Below are 25969 nucleotides of genomic sequence, written 5' to 3' on the forward strand. Positions count from 1 at the left end.
CAGAAATGCAGCCCTTGACCACTTACCAAAATCTTGGAGTGGACCCCCATTAAAAAATATTGCGCACCCCTGCTTTATAGTATAGATGTAGATTAACTACATTGTGCCTCACTTTGGAAATTAAAATAATTTAATGACCTTCTTAAAAAAATCTGAATTCTGGTAGCTTGATATCTAATGCTTTTCATCACATACTTTACTAGGTCCAGAGTCAGCAAACTATACAAATTCCCCAAAAGTGTTCCAAAAGTTTGTTTGTAGATTGATTGTTTTGAACTCGTGGAGTACATGCTCCCGTAGAAACATTATTATAAATCAGGGGCTGGCAATAATTTTTGATGGGGGGAGGCGAGCATTCCAAGAATTTAGTAAGTGCAGGAGAGGCTGCAGGGTCCAGAAGAAGGTATGGGTGTAGGAGAGGATCCTGACCTTGAGGAGGAGTATAGGAACAGTGCAGGATCTGGGAAGGGGTTGTGACCTGTGACAGGGGTTTGAGCTGCAAGGTCTGGGTGGGATTACGGGTGCAAGAACAAGGGTGCAGAGGAGGGGCACAGGGTTGGGGGAGGGAGGGGCTGGAATGGCAGATGCAGGCTCTGCCCGGGAGGTGCTTAACCGAGGTGGTTTCCAGACAGCTGCCCGGCAGGCTCCCTGCCTATCACAGAATCACAGAACTGGAAGGGACCTCGAGAGGTCATCGAGTCCAGTCCCCTTCCCTCACGGAAGGACCAAGCACGGTCTAGATCATCCCAGACAGGTGTCTGTCTAGCTTGATCTTAAATATTTCTAGAGATGGAGATTCCCCCCTCCAACCCTCCAGGCAATTTATTCCAGTGTTTAACCACCCTGACAATTAGGAAGTTTTTCCTAATGTCCAACCTAACCCCCCCCTCGCTGCAATTTAAGCCCATTGCTGCTTCTCCTTTTCTCAGAGGCCAACAAGAACAATTTTTCTCCCTCTTCCTTATAACGCCCTTTTAGATACTTGAAAACTACTATCATGTCCCCTCTCAGTCATCTTTTTTCTAAACTAAATAAGCCCAGTTCTTTCAGTCTTCCCTAACAGGTCATGTTTTCTAGACCTTTAATCATTCTTGTTGCTCTTCTCTGGACCCTCTCCAATTTCTCCATATCTTTCTTGAAATGCGGTGCCCAGAACTGGACACAACACTCCAACTGAGGCCTAACCAGTGCAGAGTAGAACGGAAGAATGACTTCTTGTGTCTTGCTCACAACACTCCTGTTAATGCATCCCAGAACCATGTTTGCTTTTTTTGCAACAGTGTCACTCTGTTGACTCATGTTTAACTTGTCCACTATGACCCTTAAATTCCTTTTTGCAATATTCCTTCCTAGACAATCACTTCTAGGTTGTATTTCCCTAATTTATAAGAAGGTAATGCAAGACCATAGCAATTGCTTTACTAAAGTCTAGGTATACCATGTCCTCCCTAAACAGTTTATTTTAGGGGAGGAGGGCTGAGGGGCGGGTAGCATTCCCTCGCTCAGGATTGGTCAGGTCCCGAGGGGTGCCAGATTAGAGAGGTCCAACCTGTAAATGAAAGCACTGGGTTTGGTTTACACAGAGCTCATTGCAGGACTGGAGACTTTAATTTAAAAAATTCTCCTGCTTTTGAATTTCTAGGACAAGACAGAATTAAACTATAAAAGCCAGGACAAGAGCTGTATTTTACCTCTATCATACATCGTGTCCTCTCTTGCTGAAACCGCTGTAGAAAAGGACCAACAAGGTGGTAAACATAAAGTAACTGGAATTCTGTCTTCACTATGGGTATCAAGACTTCAGTGAGGAATCTGCAGTATTGTAAGCAGGACACATCATTATTTAGTACATTTATGTTAAATTTATGTTATGTTATGCCACCAAAATCAACACAATTTTTCAACATTTAATATTATGGTCATTCGTTAGGCTCAAGCATTTGTGCATGTATTTGGAGTTCTGTTGCTCTAACCCAGCAAGAAGATTTTGCTATGGTGGAAATACAATAGAAGTGTTTCATCCTCTCCTAAAACTCAAACGTAAGTGCTCATGTTAAAAATGACTGAACACTTGCTGAACAACGCACGGTGCATGTCTACACTAGAAAATTATTTTGAAATAACTACATTTGAAATAATAACTCCTGAAATAAATATATGGAAATAAGCTTATTCCCCAAGGAAAGAAGCGTTATTATTTCAAAATAACCTGCCCCTTATTTCGAAATAAAAGGTTTGTTAGTGTGGACTTTCAACTTGTTATTTCGAAATAACTCTGCAGTGTAGACCAGGGCTCTTAGAACCATACTCAGTATGTCAGCAAAACTGGCACTAGGGATCATGACGGAGCAATGAATGAGTCTCACAGTCTCAAGGACAAGAAGCTGCACAGGCTCAACCAAGAACAGCCTGGAGAATGAAAGACAGAGTCAAATTCAGGTATCTTGGATAGCGACATTGGCACTAAATTACCGAATATGGTCATCTAATTGTCAATAGTGCTTCATGGCATTTCCCACCAACATATGAAATGATAAATCCAGGACAGAATATTAAAAAGTGAACTGAAAAGCTAAAATGGAAACTGAGTTAAAGCCCACACACATGCTTTATGTTCCCACTAGTAATGCAGTATGGAAATACATTTTAACTAAACTTTTAATAATCTGTAAAGTGTGAAATGCTACAGCTTCCTGGCTTGCTAAGGACATCTCCAAATCTATCAGTGCAATGTCTATTAATTCAACAAAGCACTGCCCCCACTGGCAACAAATGCTACATACAAAGATTAAAGACAAAATTACACAAAACGGATCATAATTTATATCATTAGCAAGCGTATTGCCACTGTCTATATTAACTGCAGCCAAACTGTAATGAGTAAGAAAAAAATTAACCACAAGTTCAATGAGATAGAATATACTTTTCATCACATCTTTAAAGCTACCATACACTGGTGGAGACGCCAAAGATACAGGTTAAAAAAAACCCACAGCTTTAAAAATTAAAAGACCTGACCATCATCCATATTTAGAGGATTTTTGGATTAGTTATTCTGATTTGCTTTCTCTCCGCACCATACACTTGCCTGGGTACATATTGGATGTATTGTTTTGCTATACACAGTATGAAACAAGTGTCAAAGTGTATTGTAAATTACCAGTTGCCGATTATACATACTTTGGAATGAGAGAAAGCTGACCAATGCTAGAATGGTGCCACACAGCATGTGCCAATGCCAAAGTGTAGCTGCAGCTCATCTCAGAGTAAGACTGATGGCAAGCTGTGAAGTCAAATAGCTGGAATGGGTAACCAACCCACTCTGTCTCTGATGTCAAGCTAGGACTGTTGATAACGCTGACAATACGATCATGGAGGACAATCCAGTATGGCTCCTGGTAAAACAACCCCCATCCCCCCCAAACGATTGTTACTTTTTTTCATTTTTAGAAGAAAAGGTAATACTTTCTTTCCCATCTTCCTCAGATTACTGTAAATTATTTAAAATATTTATATAACATTCTTAATTTACACAAATGCTTTACCTACCCATTTCCTGACAAAGGGAGACAAGACAGAACACACCACACAATTCAAGAGAAGGGAACATGGGGATTGTTAATGAAAATGGTGGAAGGATTATTTGAAAATATGGAATTTAAAGAGTTAGCTGAAGCAGCAGAAAAGGATGCTGGTTAGTGGAAGAGGATAGGGGAACTGTTCTAAGAATAGGAATTATACAAGGCACAAGATAAGAATGGCCATAATAGATCAGAGCAATGGTCTATCTAGCCTAGTATCCTATTTTCCAATAGTGGCAACTCCCAAAGAGAATGAAACTGAACAAGCAATCATCAAGTAATCCATCCCCTGTTATCCACTTCCAGCTTCTGGCTAATAGAGGCTTAGGACAAGGATGGGAAAAGGAGATAAAGGGAGGTGTGAAGGTAGGAGACTCTAGGGAGCAATGAAAGCAGAGTTGCAGGGCCTTAAAGATCAATGGTGGGCAACCTGCAGCCCAATGGCTAGATGCGGCCTGTGTAGCCCATGAAACATTTTGTTTACTGTTGCCGATACACAGGATTGCCAGAGTCCATTAACTTCTGAGCATGAGTTCAAATCAGCTCACCCTACAAATTCTAGGTATGCAAAACTACCCTATCCTGGGAGACCCTCTGGATTATGACACTCTTGCAGTCCACTGACATGAAGAAGGGCCACTCATGAGAGCCACTCACTAGCCTAAGGAGCCAATCACTGTTGTAGATGAAGATGAGAAGCTTACATTTTTTACGATGAGAAATAGGAAGACAAAGGAAAGGGGCTACAAAGGGATGTATGATGTAGTTGGGGGAGGAGTGTGAAAAGGGAACTGGAAGAGAAAAATTATGGAAAAAAAAGGAAAATGAAATTAAAAACATTCATCCAGTGCTAGGTCATCAAAAACTCAAACTCAGCATCTTCAGAAGATGAAAATTTATACTAGAAATTTAAACACATTTATACCTATTATTTTCTATTGTTTTCCTTTTACAAATTTTACATTTCCTTTCTATGATTTATTCCTATTCTATTATTCTCTATAAAGCTATATGGGATGTGCAATGTAGAATTAGTGTTACATCAGACTTCTTATCTTGGGGAATTTTCTGACTTCACAGAATGATTTCTCAAGCTTGAACACTGCACTAGAGATTTTTGGTAGTTAATATATAGTAACTTTATTTGCCCACGAGGTACCAAGGAAAAAAGATTGCGAAAAATCCACTTTTCCCTCCTTCTTTCCCCCCACAATATCCCAACAGTGGGTTTTTGTTCCGATACTGAAGGGAAAAGCAAAGACGTTTCATAGGCTTCCTAGTGGCTTTTGGAACTAAAAAAGCTCATCACCTAATAAACCATCTTGTTAAGTCTTTAAAGTGCTGCATAATCCTGTCTTTTGTTTCAGCTAGACCAGACTAACATGGCTACATCTCTATTACTGTGCATTAGAAAGAAACCAGTTCCACTGATCCCCCTCACACACTATCAAAGAGACTATCAGCTTTTAAGGAAAGAAAAAATTCTCTCCTTTGTTCAGAACATTTTAAAATACATACAAACTCACTGGTAAGGCTGTGATAATCAGTCCAATAGCATTCATCCAAGCTGTGATATTCTCTCTTGGCACCAGAGGCTGACTGCAAATAGAGAGGGGGAAAGTATGAAGCTATATTAGATAGTTCATGACTTTTGACGTATTTATGATGAATGAAATGTACTCCTAGAGAAATTATAGAAGTTTTGTCTTATAAACACAAACATGTGATTTTCTGGTTTAACTAACTGGTTAACTGAGTACCAGTGACACTGCATGGAAAACTTTATAAACAATTTTTGTCCTGTACAGACTGGAGGTATGTTAAGTTGCGATTAATTAGCTAATTGAGTAGTCAACAGAATTTCCACTGGCTACTCAATTAGTTGATTGGGGGAGAGGGGGAGGGTAGGCGACACTTGTTACCCCCTCTGCAGCTCTGCAGTTTAAATGTAGTAGGAGCCAGGCACGCAGGCAGCCCAGCTCTACTACATTTAAACTGCAGAGCTGCAGTGGGGTAAGCTCCCGGGAGCAGTGTGTGCCGAAACTAAGCAGTCCCCAACAGGCTCTTACTACATTTAAAATGCAGAGCTGCAGCAATCCATTCGCTGGCGCGAGTCATGACTGGTTAGTCCTGGCTGACGCTGGGCCTGGAAGCTACCCCCGCCCAGGACTCTTACTACATTTAAAATGCAGAGTCACAGTGGGGTTAGCTCCTGGGCAGGGGGGGGGGGGGGCAGCTGGCACGAGACAGGACTGAAATGTCCTAGATTGTGTTGCAGCTCTCCCTCCCCATATCTCCTCCCTGTACCGCAGAGCCGGTGCTGGGGAGAACCAGCTTTTAAGCCAGCTCCCCCGAGCACTGGCTCCTGCTTCCTTGTCCACTCCCCCTCCTTGCTGCCTCTGACACACATGCTTATAGCCTGATGGCATAGGCTTATTGGATAGTCCACTAGTCAACTATTCCCTTACATTCCTAATAGTTTGAACCTCTCTAGTCTAACATTCTCATGTCTGGTAACATCCATGGTCCAGCATTATTTTAGTCAGCTGAATGTCCACTTATCATGGGTGTGGTCAAGTTTCCTGTGATATCATACAGTTTGTTTACAGCCAGTCCTGGCTCTTAGTGTTCTGTGCTGCTGTTTAGCTCTATTTTACCCCTAAATGTCCTCTAAGTGCCCAGTAAGCAGTGGCAGTGTTGGTAATGATGCTAGACAATATTGACCTCCCTTAGTTCAGCAAATTCTCTGGTTTGGCACCAGTCAGGTCCCAAGGGTGCCGGACTAGAGAGGTTCAATCTGTAACATGTTTTCTCTTAAGATATCTTAAGAACAGGCATTTGTATATCACAGTGATATTGGCTCCTTTGTTGACTTGTTCTCCCATCTCCCAAAGCCTGCATGAGGACAACCTTCCCTGCCTGAATAAGGTGTGAAAGGAAATCTTTTCTTCAACCTATCCTTACCGCTTAGAGATGGCCATCTGCGTCACTAATTAAATGCAAAGTGCTCCCTCTCCCACTACAGCTGTTTCAGTATCTGTTGGCCCAAAAAGCAAGATGTTGAACTTAGGAATCAAGTCCAAATGTTTCATGTGGCAATGCATACTGAGATCTATAAAATGCGGTTCTAATATTACATGGCAACAATGAACATTATTATAACAGATGTTAAATGCAATACAAAAATATTAACTATTAGAAAATTTACTCAGGGTTGCTCAGGTACTTAAGTCAATTTTTGTTTTTTAGAAAATAAAATAAAAATGTATGTGCTTCATTTAAACCATTGCCCTGGGGTGGGGCTGGGGATTAGGGGTTCAGTGTGCAGGCTGCCCTGGGGCGAGGGGACTACCCCAGCCCTCTATTACCACAGCAAATTTGAGCAAGGTGAGAAATGCCTCTCTATGGCTGCTGCTGCTGCTCTAGAGGGTACATCTGAGGAGGGTGCATGTCCCCCGGCTGGGGAGGAGTGCAGCAAATTGCACTTTTCCTTGCTCCCTGATGAAGGGGAACAGCCACAATGTTTCTTTTTAAAGGGCGCCGGGGGGGGGGGGGGGCTCAACGCTGGGGCAGTCTGTCTGGTCATTCTGTCTCTTTTCTGGTTTTATGAGAAGTAATCCCATTCCAGGCACATCCCATTTTCCTAGCACAACCAAACCTTACATTCCTTTACATTATGAGAAGAGGAAGCTGTACGCTAAATGTGGTAGTCCTAGATCAGTGGTCTCCAACCTTTTTATACCCCAAATCACTTTTTAAATCTCTGAACAGGCGAAGATCTACCGCCCTGCCCCTTCCTTGAAGCCCCGCCCTCTCTATTCTCCTCCTGTCTATCACTTGCTATCCCCAGCCCTTACTTACATACTCTGATAAACACTTTATTTTTAAATGATGCGATGTATAAAACTAAAATCACGTGTTTATAGTTATGAAATAAATGGTCTGTTTTTTATCCATGCTATTTAAATCTAATATGAAGCATTTATAATTATACATTTTGTGGGGACAGAGTTCTGCGGTGGGGGGCAGGGAAGAGGGAACAGGGTGCTGGGAGGGCAAAGGACAGGGTTCTGCAGCAGGAAACAGAGTGCCAGTGGGGACAGGTTGCTGCAGCTGGGGACAGGGTGCCAGTGGGGACAGGAATAGGGACAGAGTTCTGTGGCTGGGGACAGGGGAGTGGGGACAGAGTTCGGGAATGGGGTGCCAGTGGAGGCAGAGAGTCCCCTGCATCTGCCTCCTCCCAGGATTCCCCCCTCCAGAGGGAAACCAGCGCGTGCCTGCCCTGGGGCCGACCCCTCCACGCACGCGCACCTCCCCCGGGGCTGACTCACCCCTCCTGTGCGGTGCAGGGAGCTCCCTCCCGCAGTACACCCGGCAGAGCAGCTAGCGCTACTTCCGGAATCGCCGGAAGTGCTGCTAATCTGCAGGACTTCTGTCCATCCCAGGGAAGCCTTCACTACCTCCATTTTCACTTGAGGTAGGTAGTGGGGCTTCTCGGGGGTGGGAGGGAAATGGGGGTGGGGCGGACAGGAAGCCTTGCGATCGACTGGTCAAGGCCTCGCGATCGACTGGTCGATCGTGATCGACCTGTTGGTGACCACGGTCCTAGATCTTAATGCGTAAGAGGAATTCTTGAACAGACAGACACACTCAAAGACAGACAAAGTCTCTCAAATATATAGCACATGACACACTTTTGGACCTCAAGCATCCTACCAATTTTTCTGTTTTCCTCCCCACCATCAAACATCTTCTATTACAGTAATTGATAACCCTTCCCACACTGGATGAGGGGTGGTACACATGGCTTCCTTCTCAGCCTGTTAGTGCCTATGAGCACACTAGATAAGTTGCTCATAGGCACTAATGTAGGTTGCTTCCTCTCTTTCTCCTACAAGATGCTGAGGCAATGGGCTCCCTCTGCAGCACTTTCAGTCAACAACAGCACAGGGATCCAAGGTATAGGTATCTATTATGTGCATGTTTTGTTCTTGGCTCTCACAAAGGCCTCCAACAACATACTATGGCTCACCTCCTAAAGGTATCAATATATAAAACAAAGTTGAAGAAAAGGAAGTTGTAAGAACTGTATAGCTTTTTGGAGCAAGCAGTTCTGTAAGTCCAACATACCTTTTTAACACAACATTTAGAAGTGCATTGCCCACATCCTTTCCTGGAACAGCCAAAGCCATGAGTTCAACACAGGTAACATGAAGAGCATGGGCAGCTGGGTTAGGAAACTCATTGAATCTCCAGTCGCAGTTTGGAAATGGACCAGGTGACTTGCCAGCCATAGGTAACAATGATTAAGGAAATCAAATTTCTACAAGGGGATTGGTAAGAAGCAAACAGTGTAGTTCTGCATGTACAAAATGTATGTATAACAACCTATATTTAATACCCCGCAAATAGTCTCACAAATTCCTGATAAGTGTATTTTTTATAACACATCACACACTAACTTGTCTTAAATATGTGCATTTGGATATTGCATTTGGGCCATTTCAGAGTCCATTTACTGTAACCTAAGATGTTTTGTTTATTAGAAATATGGTGAGAATTTTCTACACAGTCAAGAATCTGTTTTGAAATATATTGTAATATATTTATATTTATATATAAATGAAAACATACTACTCAGAGAATTAGAATGTTTCAGTAGTCAATATAGTGAAAAAAAATTGAACTAGAAAATAAGAAAAGAACAGCCATATTGGGTCAGACCAAAGGTCCATCTAGCCCAGTATCCTGTCTATCAACAGTGGCCAATACCAAATGCCCCAGAGGGAGGGAACACAACAAGTAATCCTCACGTGATCCCTCTCCTGTGACCCATTTCCAGACAAACAGAGGCTAGGGACACCATTCCTACCTATACTGGCTAATAGCCATTGATAGACCTAACCTCTGTAAATCTATCTAGCTCTCTTAAATGAACAAAGAGCAAATAAAAGTGACTTAGTACCACTGAAAATTAGAGGCATTCCAGATCAACACTACAAACAATACGATGTTTTCTTCTACTTCTAGGACAAAGGAATCACTGGAATCTTTAGATACTTAAAAACTTATGCAAACTAGGAAGTTATATACTTTTAGTTTCCCTTAATCAGAGAAAAATGAGACTAGCTCCCTGAGAGTTGGACATATTTGCAAAGTAGAAGAAATATTGGCGTTGAGGGAGGATAACATACTGTGCACAGAGAACTGCCAATTTCTCAGCAGGTTAGCATTAGAGAAAACGGGAAGAGAATGGCTAGGGAGTCAACTGTATGAACAAAACTAAGCTCTAGTGACATGAAACTAGAACAAGGACAATGTTTCCTTAAGCACAAATCATTATTAAAAAGATATTGTCTACAAGCCTTCCAATCAGTTTGCAGTAATAAGTGTCATCGGGGATCCACGGATTATCTTCTCGTACATTCATAGCAGACTTGATATAAGTGTCACTTAGACACCAGCCTTGTGGTCGATTATCTTTGAGAGAACCAATGATGGCATGGACAAGCTTCCGTTTGAGATTTGTGCGCTCTCTTAGATGCCTCTCATAATAATGAAGGGTATTGTACAGGTATGTCACTGGACGGTCTGCCAAAAAAAAAAAAACCCAGAAGCATAGTAGTCTTGCACATAATTTTATATTGGCAATGGTAAATGCATGCAAAGTTAAGGGTGACGTAAAAGCAGTTACACCAAGCAGAAATGCCTCATGTTTTTATTATTACTGTACCACTATGTTTAATCAAATTGGACAAAAAGTTTGTCTAAACTGTGGTGAACACCAGCATTTCTTGGTTTGTTATATTGCATAAAACATTATTTACAAATAACTGAACTCCTCCTACAAGGCTTCCGTCTATACACAGCATTGGAGAGCATCTCATGGGGAGATCCCAAGAAACAATGAATAAAAGGAACAAATTAACACTGTGGTACCATTGTTACAATATGGTTTCGGTCATAGTTTTAACATGATTTTGTAATCATGTTCAGTAAGTTAAAAAATGTGTCTGAATACTGCTGAGAAGGAAGAGGATGGATAGAATAGGCAGCATTTAACAAGGTTTTTTCTAACAACATGTATTGTATCAAAGCTCATAAAACACTGAAACAGCTAAATCAGTATTCAAAGAGAGTTGGCCATTAAAGGTTATGTTAGTATAGTGCTCTTCAAAACAGTTAGCTATAAAGGTTTTTGGTTTCCCATTGTGGACAGAACTTTACTGATATGCACCATGATGAAAAATCTATAGTAACTATATAGCAAGTATAAAGAGCTAATATAATGTGCCTGAAGAGCTTACCATGGAATTTGTATAAACCTCCTAGGTGATCTAGTAGAGTCTCCAGAGATTTGGAAACTGGAAGCAATTCCAGAAACCTGTGGATTACAATGTCAAATACTGGCAGGAAGCGGAGGCACACATTTCCAAAGTAGATTGGTAGATACTGGGGCTGGATCTGAACAGGAGGGTTGACCTGTTCTGCCAATCCTTCAAAATACAACTTCTCTGGATATTTCTGTAGAAATCACATACAGAATTTTTAAAAATAGTATACTGAAAACATTACTCGGTATTTGGATTACTTTAAAAATTGAAGCTACATTATACTCTATTCTGTAGATACATCCTAACAATTTGGAATTGTATGTATACACGAACATGCAAAGAGAAAGTATGAATTTCATAATCAATTGGTTTCATGAAATTTATGTTTGTGTGCAAATTCCTAAATGGATTATCATTTTTATCCATCAAAGTAACTATAATTGGACAAAATATAATATATACTTTTTTTTAAGTATTTTTAAAAAAGAGATATAGTTTATACTTCCCTGAACCAGTTTTAGTAAATTTGAAAGTACCAACAGGAAATTAATCCTGATGGCAGGCAGGCAGGCATACCATCACTTAGAGATTAAGAGAAAAAACAACTCTAGTTTACTTTATATTCTTCCTCTGGAGCCTAAGAACACTCCTCTGTCATGTACTGAATCAATACATCAAAAATAATTTGTATGTGATTCCACCTGGCGGTAAGGGATGGGTAAGGAGCCACACACACACAACAGGTGTTGATTACACAGTATAAAGCCCAGCTGGATGCTGCTTACATATCATATGACAGGGTACAGTTTAAGATTTATATAATATTCCAGCTGTCACAACCTGCCCCAGCCCGCAGTTCCCTCTAAACACTAAAATCCTGTATTTCTTCCTCAATGGGGCATTGCATTCTATTTTAAAAACTGTGGAAGCTTACAGAAGACAAGTTAAATCTGCTCCTTAATGATTACTAACACTTAAATACATATTAATGAAAAAAGCCAGGAATCTATATTTTCTCCAATTCACAAACACAAAGGAGACACTGAGGTCCTTGTTTTTTCTGTCTTCCAGAAAAATCAAAGATTAAAAATGAGATTCAGATGAGCAGAGACTCCTAGTTTTTCAGTCACTTCTATCTTTCAGTATTACATGCAAATTTTCTTTTTACATTATTTCATATACATAAAATGATTTTACATTAACCTAAATATTCAAAAGTTACTAACATTAAATGTATCTTTAAATGTTATTATTGTAGTATTGGTTGACATACTGAATAGCAGAAGAAAGCATATATCCAAAATGCAAATAGTACACAAAACAAAGGACTACGTCAGCATCCCAAATACACAGCACACATTACATCAGAGGATTATACAATCTATGGTACCTTATGATAACTCATGTGTTTAGTATGCCAATCATTCTGTAGCCAGTGCTCTGGAGAATTCTCCTTCACAAAATCACTCACTCGATTTCTGAAATCATTAGGCTTGAGTAAGAGTAGTTGAATTATGAAGTAGCAGACCTGGGCTTCATTTCCTTCATGACTGCGCATAGCCTTTAACAACAAGTAGTAGTAGTAGATTGTAGAACAATGTCAGATTATAACAAATGCTGTTTACTTTCGTTCATAGATTCCTAGGCCAGAATGGACCACAGCTGTCATTTAAGATTCCCTGTATAACAAAGGCTATAGAACTTCTCCAAAACAACTCCTAGATGAGATCTTTTAGAAAAACATCCAGTCTTGATTTAACAATTGCCAATGATGGAGAATCCACCTTAACTATTGGTAAACTGTTCCAATCGTTATGTATCCTCATTGTTAACAATTTTAGAGTGATAAAACATCTGAATTTTAATACAATTGGCAACCAACTCACCCATACACTTTATTCTCTGTGTGTAGGCACAGAATGGAAGCAAAGGTCTGAACTCTGGACAACATCCTTTTCTAGTGATAAGTGCTTCCCAATTCATTCTTTTCCCAGTGGAGAAATTCTCCCATGGTTTTGAGTGAAAGACATTCCCAATCTATCCCAGATGCCAAATCCATTTTATGAACATCTCCCCAACAATGGCATCATCAAGAAAGGTAACCCAGTTCCTAATTCTAGTCATTTTGAACCACTCTAGTCTGGCACTCTAGTCCAGCAACATCCATGGTCCGGCATGATTTTAGTTATCTGGATGTCCACTTTTCATGGGTGTGGCCAAGTTTTCAACAGTCCCATCAAGTCAATTTATAGCCACCAGGCCTGGCTCTCAGTGTTCTGTGCTGTTATTTAACTCAAATTTGCCCCTAAATGTCTCCTAAAAGCCCAATAAGCAGTGGAAATGTTGGTAATGCTGCTAGACAACACTGACCTCCTGTGGTTCGGCAAATTCTCTAGTTCAGCACCAGTCAGGTTCAAAGGGTGCTGGACTAGAGAGGTTCAACCTGTACTTGTGGAATTGCAGACACTGCATTCAGTTATTGACATATCTTCTTGAACATTTCTATTGATAGCCCTAGCCCCCTATCAGGAAGAGAGATTATAAAATCTAGTTTGGTTTTTTGAGAACCAAAGAAAAGAGCAGGGGAAATTAAAGACAGACATGCAATTCCTCGTATCCACTCTTTTAAGACAACTAGCTGAGCTTTAACTTCCCTGAAATAAAGATTGTATTGTCCAAAGACTATGAGGTTTTCCATTTATTTGCAGGAATGTCATGTCTCATCCCTTTCAAAATATGAACAATCACTGCAGAGCAAAGAAGGAAGAGAACCAGCCCCATATGTAGTGTTAGAAATTCCAAATAATTCAATGCATTTATATCATCAGTGAAACTAGACAGTTCTCACCAGAGAATGAGATGATTGTGACACTTCTAGTTTTCGCTCCGAGGGGAAAAAAAAAAAATCTGTAGTTCCACTCTAGTACATGATTATTGAACTAGTAATTAGTCACTATTAAATTCAATGTATTTGGACAAGAAAGGATATAGTTTGCGAGGAGGGAAGGGTTTTGCTCCCCCAAACTGCAAGCTTTGGGAGGCATGGAACTTGCTCCCTATGTGCACCCTGCTGGTCTGACTGGAGCTGCTCCCCTAAACAAAAAAGTCAAACTTCACGTATGAAAGTGACTGCTATAGAAGTGAATCAGAAGACATGGGTCAAATTTTGGATAAAGAAACATCTAGCACTTAACCTATTAAGGGAATACTTACCAAACACAAGATGAGCCTGTCCAGTGTTACAATGTTGTATTTCCACACCATGTCATTAAGAATCTCAATACATTTGTTGAGTTGCTGGCCTCCTGCTGATGTAGAGAACTCATACACCAAGAAATCTGCAAATGTTCTTACATGAGCAACCAGAGCTCTAGCTCCAATTCTCTCCAAAACTCTAGTAAGTAGAGAGAAAGGAATAATCTTGTTACTGTAACATATATACATTAGAAGCGGACTGCATAATTCATCAGGTTTCAAACTAGGGACAAGGGATGTGAAGTATAACTGTGTATATAGTTAATGAATGAGCCTGGGCTCATCACTTAACAGTTACACACAGGCTCCCAGTGCAAATGGGGAGCTTACTTTTAAACTGGCTCTCTGCGTGCCCCAGCTCTTAGGGAGCTGCCTCTTCCTCCCCTCCTGTGCTGCTGTCTCCATATGAGAGGCAGCAGCATGGGGGCAGCAGCGCAGGGCATGTGGGAACCGGCATGTGTGAGGAGCCAGCTGAAAAGCCAGCTCTCCACGTGCACTTGCTCCCATAGAGTCAATTACTTCTCCTCCCCACTTTCATGTAACAACTTAAATTTTTAGTGGTTAAATGTTTACTTAATTAAATGCATGAAATTAACATCCCTCCTTGGACTGGGACCCCAACATGGGTCACAATCCTGTTTTAATGGGGTGTCAAGAGCTGATGTTTGACTTGCTAGGGGGAGTCAGTGCTGAAATTCAAGTCCAAGACTCACTGCCCGGGACAAAACTGAAGGCCAAAGGCTTCAAGCCTGGCTCAGATTATAACCTGGGAATGAAACCCTTGATCTTTGCCCTCCCCTTGAAGCAGAAGGGCAGAATGGCTAGGCTTCAATCCCCTCTCCTGGGGTCATGTAGCAATTTTTGTTGCCAGAACGAGGTCACAGAACAATTAAGAACCTAATAATTTATAGAATTTGTAATATATTTTTGGCCTCACCTATTGGCATGACTGTGTTTCATGTTTTTATACAAAATGTGCATTCAAATAAAAACAATAAAAAAGCAGGTTAATAAGCATAACCCAACTTCCATAAGTGAGAGAACTCCAATGTCAGGATACTATAGGCTGCTAATTAGAATTAAAAATATACCATTTTCAGCTTCATGGATTGATTCTGGGCTTGGGTTGTAAGTGACGAGTCCCTTGACTAGTCGCTCCCGCTCCCACTCCCCCCTTGCAGTGGGGGGGGAGGGGGAGTGGGAGCGGGAGCAGGCACTGGAGGCTTAAAAGCCAGTTCCCCACCACCACCACCGTCTCCACAGAGGACAGGGGAGGCAGGCGGATAGCAGGGACTGGGCACGAGCCAGGCTGCACCTCTGCTTTTTAAATGTATTTAGAAGCACAGCATGGGGGAGCTGGCACGAGCCAGGACAGCTGATTCCTGGGTTGCTATGGCTCCCCACCGCTGTGCTTTAGCCTTTTAAATGTATTACGAGCCTGTCATATTAAAAGCCTTAATACACTACAGTATTAAAAGAGCCTTAATATATTTAAAAGGCTGGTGCGCAGTGGGAGGGGATCCTGCACGAGCCAGGAATCAGCTGGGTCCCTCCTGCTGTGCTTTAGCCTTTTAAATGTATTAAGAGCCCAACATTAACAGTGGGGTTAATTTCTGGGCTGGGAGTTAACCCCACTGCAGCTCCCCAGTTATCGACTAGTGGATGGAAAATCCATCAAATAGTTGATTAAGCTAAATTTAACATCCCTATTCTGGGTATAAATCTCTATAAATATGCAAGCATCAGTGTTGCAGAACTGTATTCTTCAACAGCATGTGTCATATGACATGCTGTACAAGTGTTCCCTCTAAGCTACACAGCTTCACAGGTGATTAATCAGCCCCACCTAGTCAGTGAGCTCCATGCATGGCACCCTGAGCCTCTAACTGGGCGGGACTGATGAATCACCTGTGAAGCTGTGGTTTTGGTATTTGGCCTTTAACTAAAGTTAGTAAAATAGATCAAATTAACAGTACATTATGAACACAAAAAGTATCTGTAATAGTGCCTCAATATAAGTAAAACTCTGACTTTACAGACTGCTTATCTTTCCTCCACCATCAAACCCCCCCAATTCAACAAGTGAACCCTTCAGCTGCAACTGTTACTTTTATTGAGAGGTAAGCACATCATAGAAATGTACACAAAAAACAGCACAAACCAGTAATAAGTGCTACTGTTAACAGTATGCAATCTTTAAGGCATGTTACGACTTCATAAAAATCCATCACCTATCAATGTACTGACTCTGATACACTTGTGCCCACCATATTAAAGAAAGCTTACCAGCCTTAAGCTATAACTGGTGTAGCATATAGCTGCACTTTTAGAAGCTCACCTGTAGCCAATCTGATTAATGTGATCAGTCTCTAAGAGCATCTTCCATAGGAGGCAAAGGAAAAGGGGAGGGGAGCCCTGCATGGAAAAGTGGGTGATTATATCATTCTCATTGGTCATAGATTTCCACTTTCGGTATTCCTCCTCCACATTCTTCTTTAGGTTAAAACGGCTTTCTTGGGGAACATTATTTTGTTTGAAAAATGCCTGAAATAAAGTATGTTTGTTATTAATTGGTAAGTCAGAAACATTTAAGCAGTGTTGTAGCTATGTTGGTCCCAGAATATTAAAGAGATGTGGTATATGAGGTAATGTCTTTTATTAGACCAACTTCTGTTGGAGACACACAAAAGATTGTGAGCTTGAACAAAGCTCTTCTTCAGTTCTGGAAAATGTACTCAGTGTCACAGCCACGCAAATACCAAGAGAAGCTGCTTCAATACAGAAATAAAAACCCTTCTGATCACATACCCCTTGTTGTCACTAACCACCCACACCATCTGAGGTATCAAACAACTACAACCGACTTAATGGAGATTTCATCCTTAAAGAAATCTTTCCTGAAACCACTCTTCTGGCCTTCAAACAAACACGCTCTCCAAAGACCAGGACACATTGGTCCTGCAGCACTACTATATTTTGCACTTGGGGTCCCAGTTGCTGGCCCCTTGTCTAGGTCCTGGCTATTCCTATGCTGCTGCCTGGTGTCCTAGCTGCTGACTCTAGCTCCTAACCTCCCTGTTGCCATGTGGAGTCCCAGCCTCTGGTCTCAGGCTCCATTCCAGGCTTTAACCAGGGATCTGTAAGCCTCTTCTCCCCCCACAATGGTTACAGCCCAGGGAAGTGAGGGATACAAACAGAGGTAAGGGCTGGGATTCCAGGCAGCAGCAGAGGAACCAGCACTGGGACCGGCATCTGTGACCCCAGCTGCACAGGAATCAGTGGCTGGGACCTGCCACTGGCAGCAGCAGCAGGGCTGGGGCTGGTGACTACCACTCTGGGTGGTGGGCTGGTGGTTGAGACCCTGAAAGGCAGCAGGTTCTCTGAGCATGGGACCATGCTGGCTGCAAAGACTGGGGGTGCTGTAGAACCCTCTACACCCCTGCTTCTGGGGCCTATGGAGACCTGCTGATATTCTGCATTGACTCCCCTGGTTCAGAAATGTCTCTAGTTTGGCACAGTCAGATCCCGAGGGTGCCAGACTAGGGAGGTGCAACCTGTTTTCAGCACCAGCACTGTTTCAAAATCATTCATGATTTCTCATGGGGATTGAAGGAACAAGGGAAGAAAACTAATTACAAAATAGACAACAAAGATCGCACAGATTATTTCATCAGATGTTCAAGCCCTTAGTTTGCAACAATTACCTGCAATGGAGCTGGAAAACAGCTCAGCGTGTGTGAAGCCCAGTTGTGGGGGGTGAAACTCATGATAGTCTGAAGTATGTCCTTGCACCAAGTTCCCTGAATTGAATCGGAGCCTGTGAAAAAGTCTAAAGGGATACATGTGTAACATTAATCAAAAATAATGGATTGATATAATTGGATCTTCACATAGGACTAGATTTCTTCCCCACGTTTTTACATTAATAGGACTCAAATCTTGGGGAAACTCAGACAGATTTACTTATTTGTCTGTCTAAAACATTTATTTTGTGCATCCTCCCCAGTTTTTTCACTCTCCTGAATGGTTCTATAGAGCCCACACACCTATGGGGAGAATGGGCTGGATTCAATCCTATTGAACATGCACAAATCAGAAGTAATCTCAGTTACAGAATTCCTATGCAGCAGTTGCGGAATCTTAATGGCTGTTCACAAATGAGCTAGAAATAACCCAGCTTAATTTTAAGACTCTAGCCGTAGCTGGACTGGCAATAGCAAGATGCTCCTAGCTTGTAAACTGAGCAGTGAGACATGGAAATCATGAAGACGCAGTAAACGTGGAATCCCAGGAAATTATTTTTACAGAACTGCATGTGAAGCATTATCTTATGAAGAATGCTAACTTAGTCAATGTGAAAATCTAATGTTAATGCAATATTAAGGTGGCAAAAATTGAGCAAAATTAAAGAAAATGCCAAAAATCCCTTCCCCATTCAAACTTTCATTCTCTTGAATTTTCTGAGTTTGTATTAATTCTCCAGTCAGTCTCCAGACTATAAATGAATTTCTTAAATGTGTAAAAAAAAATACAAAAACGCAGAAATAATTGTTTACCTCTTCTAGCCAAAACACTGACCCCAACCTTTCAGGCCTTTATATATCATAAAAAGAAAGACACAAAATACAAATTTTCTTTTGCTTTGCTGATCACCTTTAAGAAGATTTCTTCAATATAAACTTTAGCCCAGTTGTACATTCCATATATATTTATGGTGTGCATTGGTACACAAGAACTTAAATTTAACAAGGAAAATTAAAATGGAAAATATACGTATGTAAGGTATCTGAATAAACTAACTTGACATCTGAGTGGCATCTCTCTATTTGTAGGAAGATGATTTAATTTTGGCTATGTCTAGACTGCAGGCTTCTTTTGGAAGAAGTTTTTCTGGAAGAGATCTTCTGAAAAACCTTCTTCTGAAAGAGAACGGCCACACTGCCAAAGTGCATCAAAAAAGCAATCTGCTTTTTTGAAAGAGAGCATCCACACTGAATGGACGCTATCTCGCATGTAAGCTGTGATTACTGTGGATGGAGTAGCCACCAGGGCTACCTGTGTGTTTTCCTCTTTCCTCTTCTTTTGAAAGCACACCTTTTTCTGAAATATCTCTTTTTGTAATAAGGCTTCTTCCTCATAGAAAGAGTTTTACTAATGTCGGAAAAAACCCTTTGTTCTTTTGATTTTTTTTCAGAAGAATGAAATCGCAGTGTGGACATAAGTGAAGTTTTTTCAGAAAAATGGCCATTTTTCTGAAAAAACTCTGTAGTGTAGACATAGCCTTACTTTCATATAGGTAATTGCTTATTTAACAAATTCACTTTTACCTGTCACATGAGTTGCTCTTGCTAGAGTCAAAATCAGAGCCCTGTTGAGTTCTTCTGACTCTGCTGAAAGAACTGTTTTAGGATCACTAAGAAAACGTGTAAATTGTGGTTGGACCTCAGAACTGCCCAGTGCTGTGATTAGCCTTAGAGCAGTGCTCTCAACACTAAAGAAGAGAAGGAAAAAAACTAGGTTTATTAGAGAGAAAATAAATATACTGTTATCATAAAACTGAAAAACATTAGTTCCCCTTGTTATTTGTTACCTGTTTGCTTTGTATAATATGTACACAATTGTTTTCAAAATAGTTTTTTTTATGGAAAGCACATTCTTGGTGACTATGGCCAAGAATCTTAGGTGATTAGTTATTTTTGATGCCTGCATATTTGGGTTTAAGTGTTGAGCATGTTCCTTTTCAAAAGGAACAAGAACTCTCCAGAAGCATCAGGGGTAGCCGAGTTAATCTGTACAGGATAAACTTAAAAAACAACAAATGGTCTGGTAGCACTTTATAGACTAATAAAACATGTAGATGGTATCTGTGCCCATGATACCATCTACATGTTTTGTTAGTCTATAAAGTGCTACCAGACCATTTGTTGTTTTTTTAGAACTCTCCAATGGGGCACCCACTTTTTTGTAAACATTTCAGAATCTTAGTTCAGACATCTGAAGTCATTAAAGAGACAAACATGGTACATGAAGCTGGAAAGCCAATTCCTTATTTACAACAGATAGTAATTTTATTGTCTGAACTAAAATCTTGAGGTGGGGAAGATAAAATATTGCTTTTCGTTTGAGGTGCATTATTTAATTTCTTCAGGCAACATTTTAGATGAGCGAATTATAGATTTACCTGGTCTGTACTATTATCTATTTCTTTTTCACATTATTTTATGTTTTGTATGCTTTATCTACTTATTTCCTTGTGTCAATACATTGTGCAACAACACTGACGCTTTTCATTGCAAGCAACCATAGATGTAGGAACTAAAGCTAATGTTCTCACTTGCTAGTTAGAAGCAATTTAAGGGATATTATCATTGTATCATTTACATTTATTGAAACATCTACCGTACAGAGTTCAATTGATTTATTTCAAGTTGTGTGCTATACCTCTAGTTCCATATTGACAGGTCTCTGCCCTAAACTGATCTTTCAAGAGACTAGGGATGTTAGATAGCGTGTAACTGAATATTCGTATGAGGCATCAAATTTTAGTGGTTATATAACTATTTGATAGTCCCTGGGGTGGGACCAGCAGCCAGTGAGCTCCCAGCCTTGCACCCGGAGAGCCCCCTGCTATCTCAGACTTCTGCCCTTAAAAACCGGCTCTTTTTGCTAACTGTCTCTGCCTGCTGCCCTGCCCAGCTACTTCTGAAACAGAGGCAGAGCGTGGGGTGGCAGCAGCCCCTGTCCATGGGGGCTTTGAGCTCTCCACGGACAGCGTTACTCCCAAAGAGCAACCCTCTGTCCGCAGCGAGCCTGGGTCTGCTTCACGGCAACCTTCTCCATCCCCGCCGCACTGCTGTCTCTGATTGCTAATCACAGGGCTATAGTCTCTCAGTAAGAATGCCCTAATTACTATGCTATTTTCTACTCTGTAGTGGGATGGTCTCTTTCTGTGGCTTAACAATTTGAAAGGTCCTGGTCTGATACTGAAGTGGAACAAAGCAAAACGCTGAAACCTTGAAATTTGTTGTGAAATGCAATTCTTTTTAGCTCTACAGTTCAGTCCACACCCTAGATGGTCTCACTCTATTACATTCAGGTAAGTCACCTGCTTCTAATTCAGCAGAACTCACTTAACCTTTTTCTAGCACAATTAACTGCTGATAGCAAGATGGATGTATCAGGCAAATTGACAACCTATTCAGTGAAAATCCTGCAGGATTTTCAATATCTTACTAAGGCAGTGGATAGAAGTTTAGTAACGGTTACCCTGACACACCAGAGGTGAAGCTGGTTTTGATTGGTCTGTGGCACAGCAGCCAAAGAATGAAGATGGCTCAGCAGCTGGACTCTGTAGTGAGGCTGGATGTGATGCATACGGTAGCTGAACATCTCCAGTAGTGTGTGCAAAATTCCCCAAGCATGAGATTTAAACACTGTTGGCAACAGCTGACCTAATAAGAGAAAATGGAATTTGTCAAGTACTTTCCAGCGAGCTCATTTAGACAAGGCAATTTTACTCAGGTGTGCAAATACATACTCTTTTATGATGTATGTAATAAGTAGCTAATGTAATAAGTATGCTTTATGACAATACGCTTATGTATATGACATAACTGGAATATGCTTTATGCAAGATACTTCACATGACATATCAATGGAAAGGTTATAATCTGCTGAATATGATTATCCAATTTGTATGCATGTATCATTCATGTATTTGAAGTTAGAAATATGTGGTATAGACCTGTTATTAATGTAGTCATACTAAGTGACGGTCATTAGCAGGGCTCGACAATGGATGTAGATGGCGAGAAGATTACATCCCGGAAGAGCCGGGTCCGGCAGGCGCAGAATGCTGGACAGCATGGCTGGCGAGCGGGGCTCGCCGTGGCTTGGTAAGCCCTGGTCATTAGTAGTACTCATGGGACTTAGTGGCCTAATACACAAGAGAGTGATCTGTGGATAGACTTGTTTTTTCCTGTAAGCCTGGCAGGAGAGGCTATGGTTGGTCCTATCAAGACATGTGGCCATTTCACCTGATACTTGGACCCATCTTGGATGCTGTACTTTTCCACTGAAAATGAAAAAAAATTTAAACTGAACATAAAGGATTCTTGACTTTTGCAAAACCTGTATAAAGATGGGAAGCCAAACAACGGGGGCTACTCTCAGCTGTCAGGACACCTTTGCTTACCACCAAAGACAACTGTTGGAAACATCTAAGATTGAATGGGAGAAAGAAATTAACCTAGACTAGAGAGGGAGGTGCTTTCCAGTATGAAAAATAAATGTAATTTCTTAGTGTATTGAACTTAGCTTGTGTGTTTTGTTTTGTTTAGTATCTAACACTGTTTTGTCTGCTATTTTTTATGACCACATGAATCCCATTTTTTATACTTAATAAAATCACTTTTGCTGATTAATAAACCCAGTGTAAGTAACTGTTACTAGGGAGGAGGGGAGAGGAGTCTATGCATTAGGGAGGTAAGCAACTAGTTGACTATCCGATAAGCATAAGATTATCAGATAGCTGAGTAGTCCCTCGACTAGTCCTACCCCCTTGCTGCCCCTGTCTCGCGCCTGGTGCCAGAAGCTGCGCCTCTGCTTTTAAAATTTATTAAGAGCCTCTTAACACATTTAAAAGGCTGGTGCGCTGTGGGGGGGACCTGGCATAATAATCTGTCCCAGCTCGCACCAGGTCCCCATTGCTGTGCTTCTGCTTTTTAAATGTATTAAGATACTTCTGGGGTCGGGAGCTAACCATGTTGTGGCTCCTCAGTTTCCCCCGCTTATCAACTAGTCAATTAATTGATTAAACTAAATTTAACATCCCTACTATGCATATCTTTCTTTACTCTGAGAACGAGACTTTATACAGAATAAGATTTATCTGTGGTTCAGTCCCCACTGAGGCTGTGCATTTGGATCCTGAGGTAAGTCCCTTTGGCTGAGCGTTCCCAGAGTTGATGTCAGCGACTGTATTATACTGCTAAGGGCTATGGCCCTAGCTCTGGGTCAGTACTGCAAGAGGCCAGAGGTTCACAGAACAGAGCTGAGGGGTGCCCAGATGGGCTGGAAGGTATACTCAGTGGTATTTCAGCACATCAAGTGACAAGGGGGCCTCTCCACTGTGACAAGTTCAATCACACAGACCCCTTGTGACCTTCACTTGATGTCACATGAAATATCTCACATAAAGCATATTCCAGTTGTCATTCATATGCATATTTTCATAAAGCATATGGAATGCCCCATGACATCAGATGCCTCTCCCGTTTAAACCACAGGTTCAGGCAAACCTTTAGGTATATCTAGTTATATACATTTTACATCCATCCTAAGAAAAACCCACTGCCATATCCCCAACTCATCTTAATATCTGATAGGAAAATGAAATCTATACTAGGTGCAACAGCATTGCTATTGTATTAAATTGGAAGCCATAAACATCTTCTAAAAGAATGAATCAGCTCCAACAATACATGTTCAAATATAATCTCGGTGTTATTGCTCTTCCAGTGTGAGCATAACATGTATTTCATACTAAAATTCAATATAGTGCTGATATACAAATATATAGTATGTACAAATATGTGAAATGAAAATGCAATTGCATGTTGAGCTTGACCAATTAAGTATACTTAAGAGAGAATCTGTAAATGATAACAAGAAAATTGTGCACACCACTCAGAATCCACAGACCCTGATTCTACAATAGATGATGCACATACACAGTAATGTATCAGAGGGGTAGCCGTGTTAGTCTGAATCTGCAAAAGCAGCGAGGAGTCCTGTGGCACCTTATAGATTAACCAAAGTGTTGGAGCATAAGCTTTCGTGGGCAAAGACCCACTTTGTCAGATGCATGTAGTGGAAATTTCCAGAGGCAGGTATAAATATGCAGGCCAGAATCAGGCTGGAGATGACGAGGTGTATCCAATCAGGGAGGATGAGGCCTACTTCTAGTAGCTGATCTGGAGGTGTAAATTCCAAGAGAGGAGAAGCTGCTTTTGTAGTTAGCTAGCCATTCACAGTCTGCCCAACTGTGAATGGCTAGCTAAAACTTCGGTTAGTCTATAAGGAGCCACATACACAGTAATGTACTCCTGTAGACTCTATAGCAGGATTAGGGCTATCCAATATGAACTCTTTGGGGGCAACAATTCTTTGTTTCTTCCTAAGTATTTGTACAGCTCCTTGAACAGTGGGGCTATGACCTCGATTATAGCTTCTGGGTGTTAATGAAATATATAGCGTTATTAAATGAAACATGTTTTTCTTACTGATAAAGCCTTTGATGCCCAAGGACTCTATTTCCATATAAACCAATAAACGACTATATGTCTCCACAAGTGCTGGTGCCAAGGCCAGACTAGACTTTGCATGGGCCAGTTTAATCACCCTGGTAGCTATACTGTGAATAAGACTGAAAAAAATAAAAACAAAAAAGTATGTTATTGAAACTGTTAAGATATTAGATGTATAGCAGGTAAGAAGCTCTTTAAAAAACTTTTTGAAGCGAACAAGACAATGAATTTTCCTCTTTATACAAGTTACACTTACATTAAGATCCACAGGTAAAAGTAAGCTGATTACATTTAAACGCCACATTATACCTCATTTTGGCATGAACTGTAAGTGAATCCAAGAGGTTCATTGGTAATGGAGTGATAGAGCCAGAAGCCATGCAATTGGTTCCTGGAAGTGGGATCCTCATGTTGCCATTGCCATAAATAGTTTCTACGAGAACACCCATAGGCAAGGTGAAACATTCTGAATTGGTTGAATATGCATTACATAATAAAGCGATCTTGTAGTCATTCATCTGTAGACTTTTATTCCTTAAACTCTGTTGTAGAAATCTGGATAATTAAGACAAGTTAGGTGTTAAGTCTAAAGACAGAAAAAGAAAAACTCACATATCTGCAGATATGAGAACAAATTAATCTCTCATGTAACTTCATTGTAAAATTTTTGTTTTTTCCATTATCAGTCAACTGTCATGGTGAATAGGACTTTGTTCCCAAGCATGTATATTTTATGTTAGCTTCATAAGGGTGGGTTAAATTAAAGGAACAAATGTTAAGAGCTATCTGTCAGGCTAAAAGTTATTTAAATATCTCTATCATTGTTATTGATATTTTAAATTATTAAACCTGAAAATTAAGCCTAGTTTATTATTCACCATTAATTGACTGTTTACTTTTTTTGCATTTCATACACTTTAAACAAGCTTTCACTTACTGGCACTCAATAACTAGCACAAGTATAATGGCAGAGTTGTAAACAAACCAGAAATATGTCTAAAGTCAAATGAGAAATGATTTTTCTTAAAAGCACTCAAATAATTTAATATTCAGTTATGTGAAATCATTTTGGCTTGAGCTACCTTTTAAAACAGGATGACAATAATTCATCATTAATCTTTTTAAGAATAACTAAACGTGAACTTGAAACTTCCTTTTCTTTCTCTTTAGTCCTGATGAGGAATAAGCAGTAATATGGCATTTAACCCCTCCCCTCAATAAAACAACTTACTCATGATGAAGCTTAAGTGAATGAGGGATGGGAATCTGTAATTTGGAGTTGTCACTGTGAGCCTTTCTGTTCAGGTGTATCCAGATACAGGTCATTGCAAAGGCATGAGTTGACTGTGGTTTGTTAATATCAGGTACAGGGATACACTACAAAAGAACATACAAATTACAAATTGCATTTATAACCTTTTATTACACAACTACATTAACTGATCAAGTTTATTTTTCTGATATGCAGGACAGAGAAACAACATATTTAGAT

The 25969-nt window shown here is 40.6% G+C and overlaps 1 protein-coding gene across 2 annotated transcripts in view; it reads right to left on the reverse strand.

Annotated features, from left to right (window-relative positions):
- MED23 (mediator complex subunit 23) overlaps nucleotides 1-25969 on the reverse strand; it is a 55591-nt gene that overhangs the window by 3978 nt on the left and 25644 nt on the right. For both annotated transcript variants that reach the window (XM_075924183.2, XM_075924182.2), the window contains exons 14-28: nucleotides 25709-25854; nucleotides 24787-25032; nucleotides 24454-24596; nucleotides 21447-21621; nucleotides 19498-19661; nucleotides 17875-17999; nucleotides 16509-16714; nucleotides 14129-14309; nucleotides 12306-12476; nucleotides 10889-11105; nucleotides 9936-10172; nucleotides 8712-8877; nucleotides 5108-5180; nucleotides 3181-3395; nucleotides 1692-1812 (exon numbers count right to left, since the gene is read on the reverse strand). In XM_075924183.2, the coding sequence (XP_075780298.1) occupies nucleotides 1692-1812; nucleotides 3181-3395; nucleotides 5108-5180; nucleotides 8712-8877; nucleotides 9936-10172; nucleotides 10889-11105; nucleotides 12306-12476; nucleotides 14129-14309; nucleotides 16509-16714; nucleotides 17875-17999; nucleotides 19498-19661; nucleotides 21447-21621; nucleotides 24454-24596; nucleotides 24787-25032; nucleotides 25709-25854 (2586 nt within the window). The remainder of the gene's footprint in view (nucleotides 1-1691; nucleotides 1813-3180; nucleotides 3396-5107; nucleotides 5181-8711; nucleotides 8878-9935; nucleotides 10173-10888; nucleotides 11106-12305; nucleotides 12477-14128; nucleotides 14310-16508; nucleotides 16715-17874; nucleotides 18000-19497; nucleotides 19662-21446; nucleotides 21622-24453; nucleotides 24597-24786; nucleotides 25033-25708; nucleotides 25855-25969) is intronic.

Source organism: Pelodiscus sinensis, chromosome 3 (assembly GCF_052426305.1).
Source record: "Pelodiscus sinensis isolate ZL-2025 chromosome 3, ASM5242630v1, whole genome shotgun sequence".
In the NCBI taxonomy this organism is placed as follows: domain Eukaryota; kingdom Metazoa; phylum Chordata; order Testudines; family Trionychidae; genus Pelodiscus; species Pelodiscus sinensis.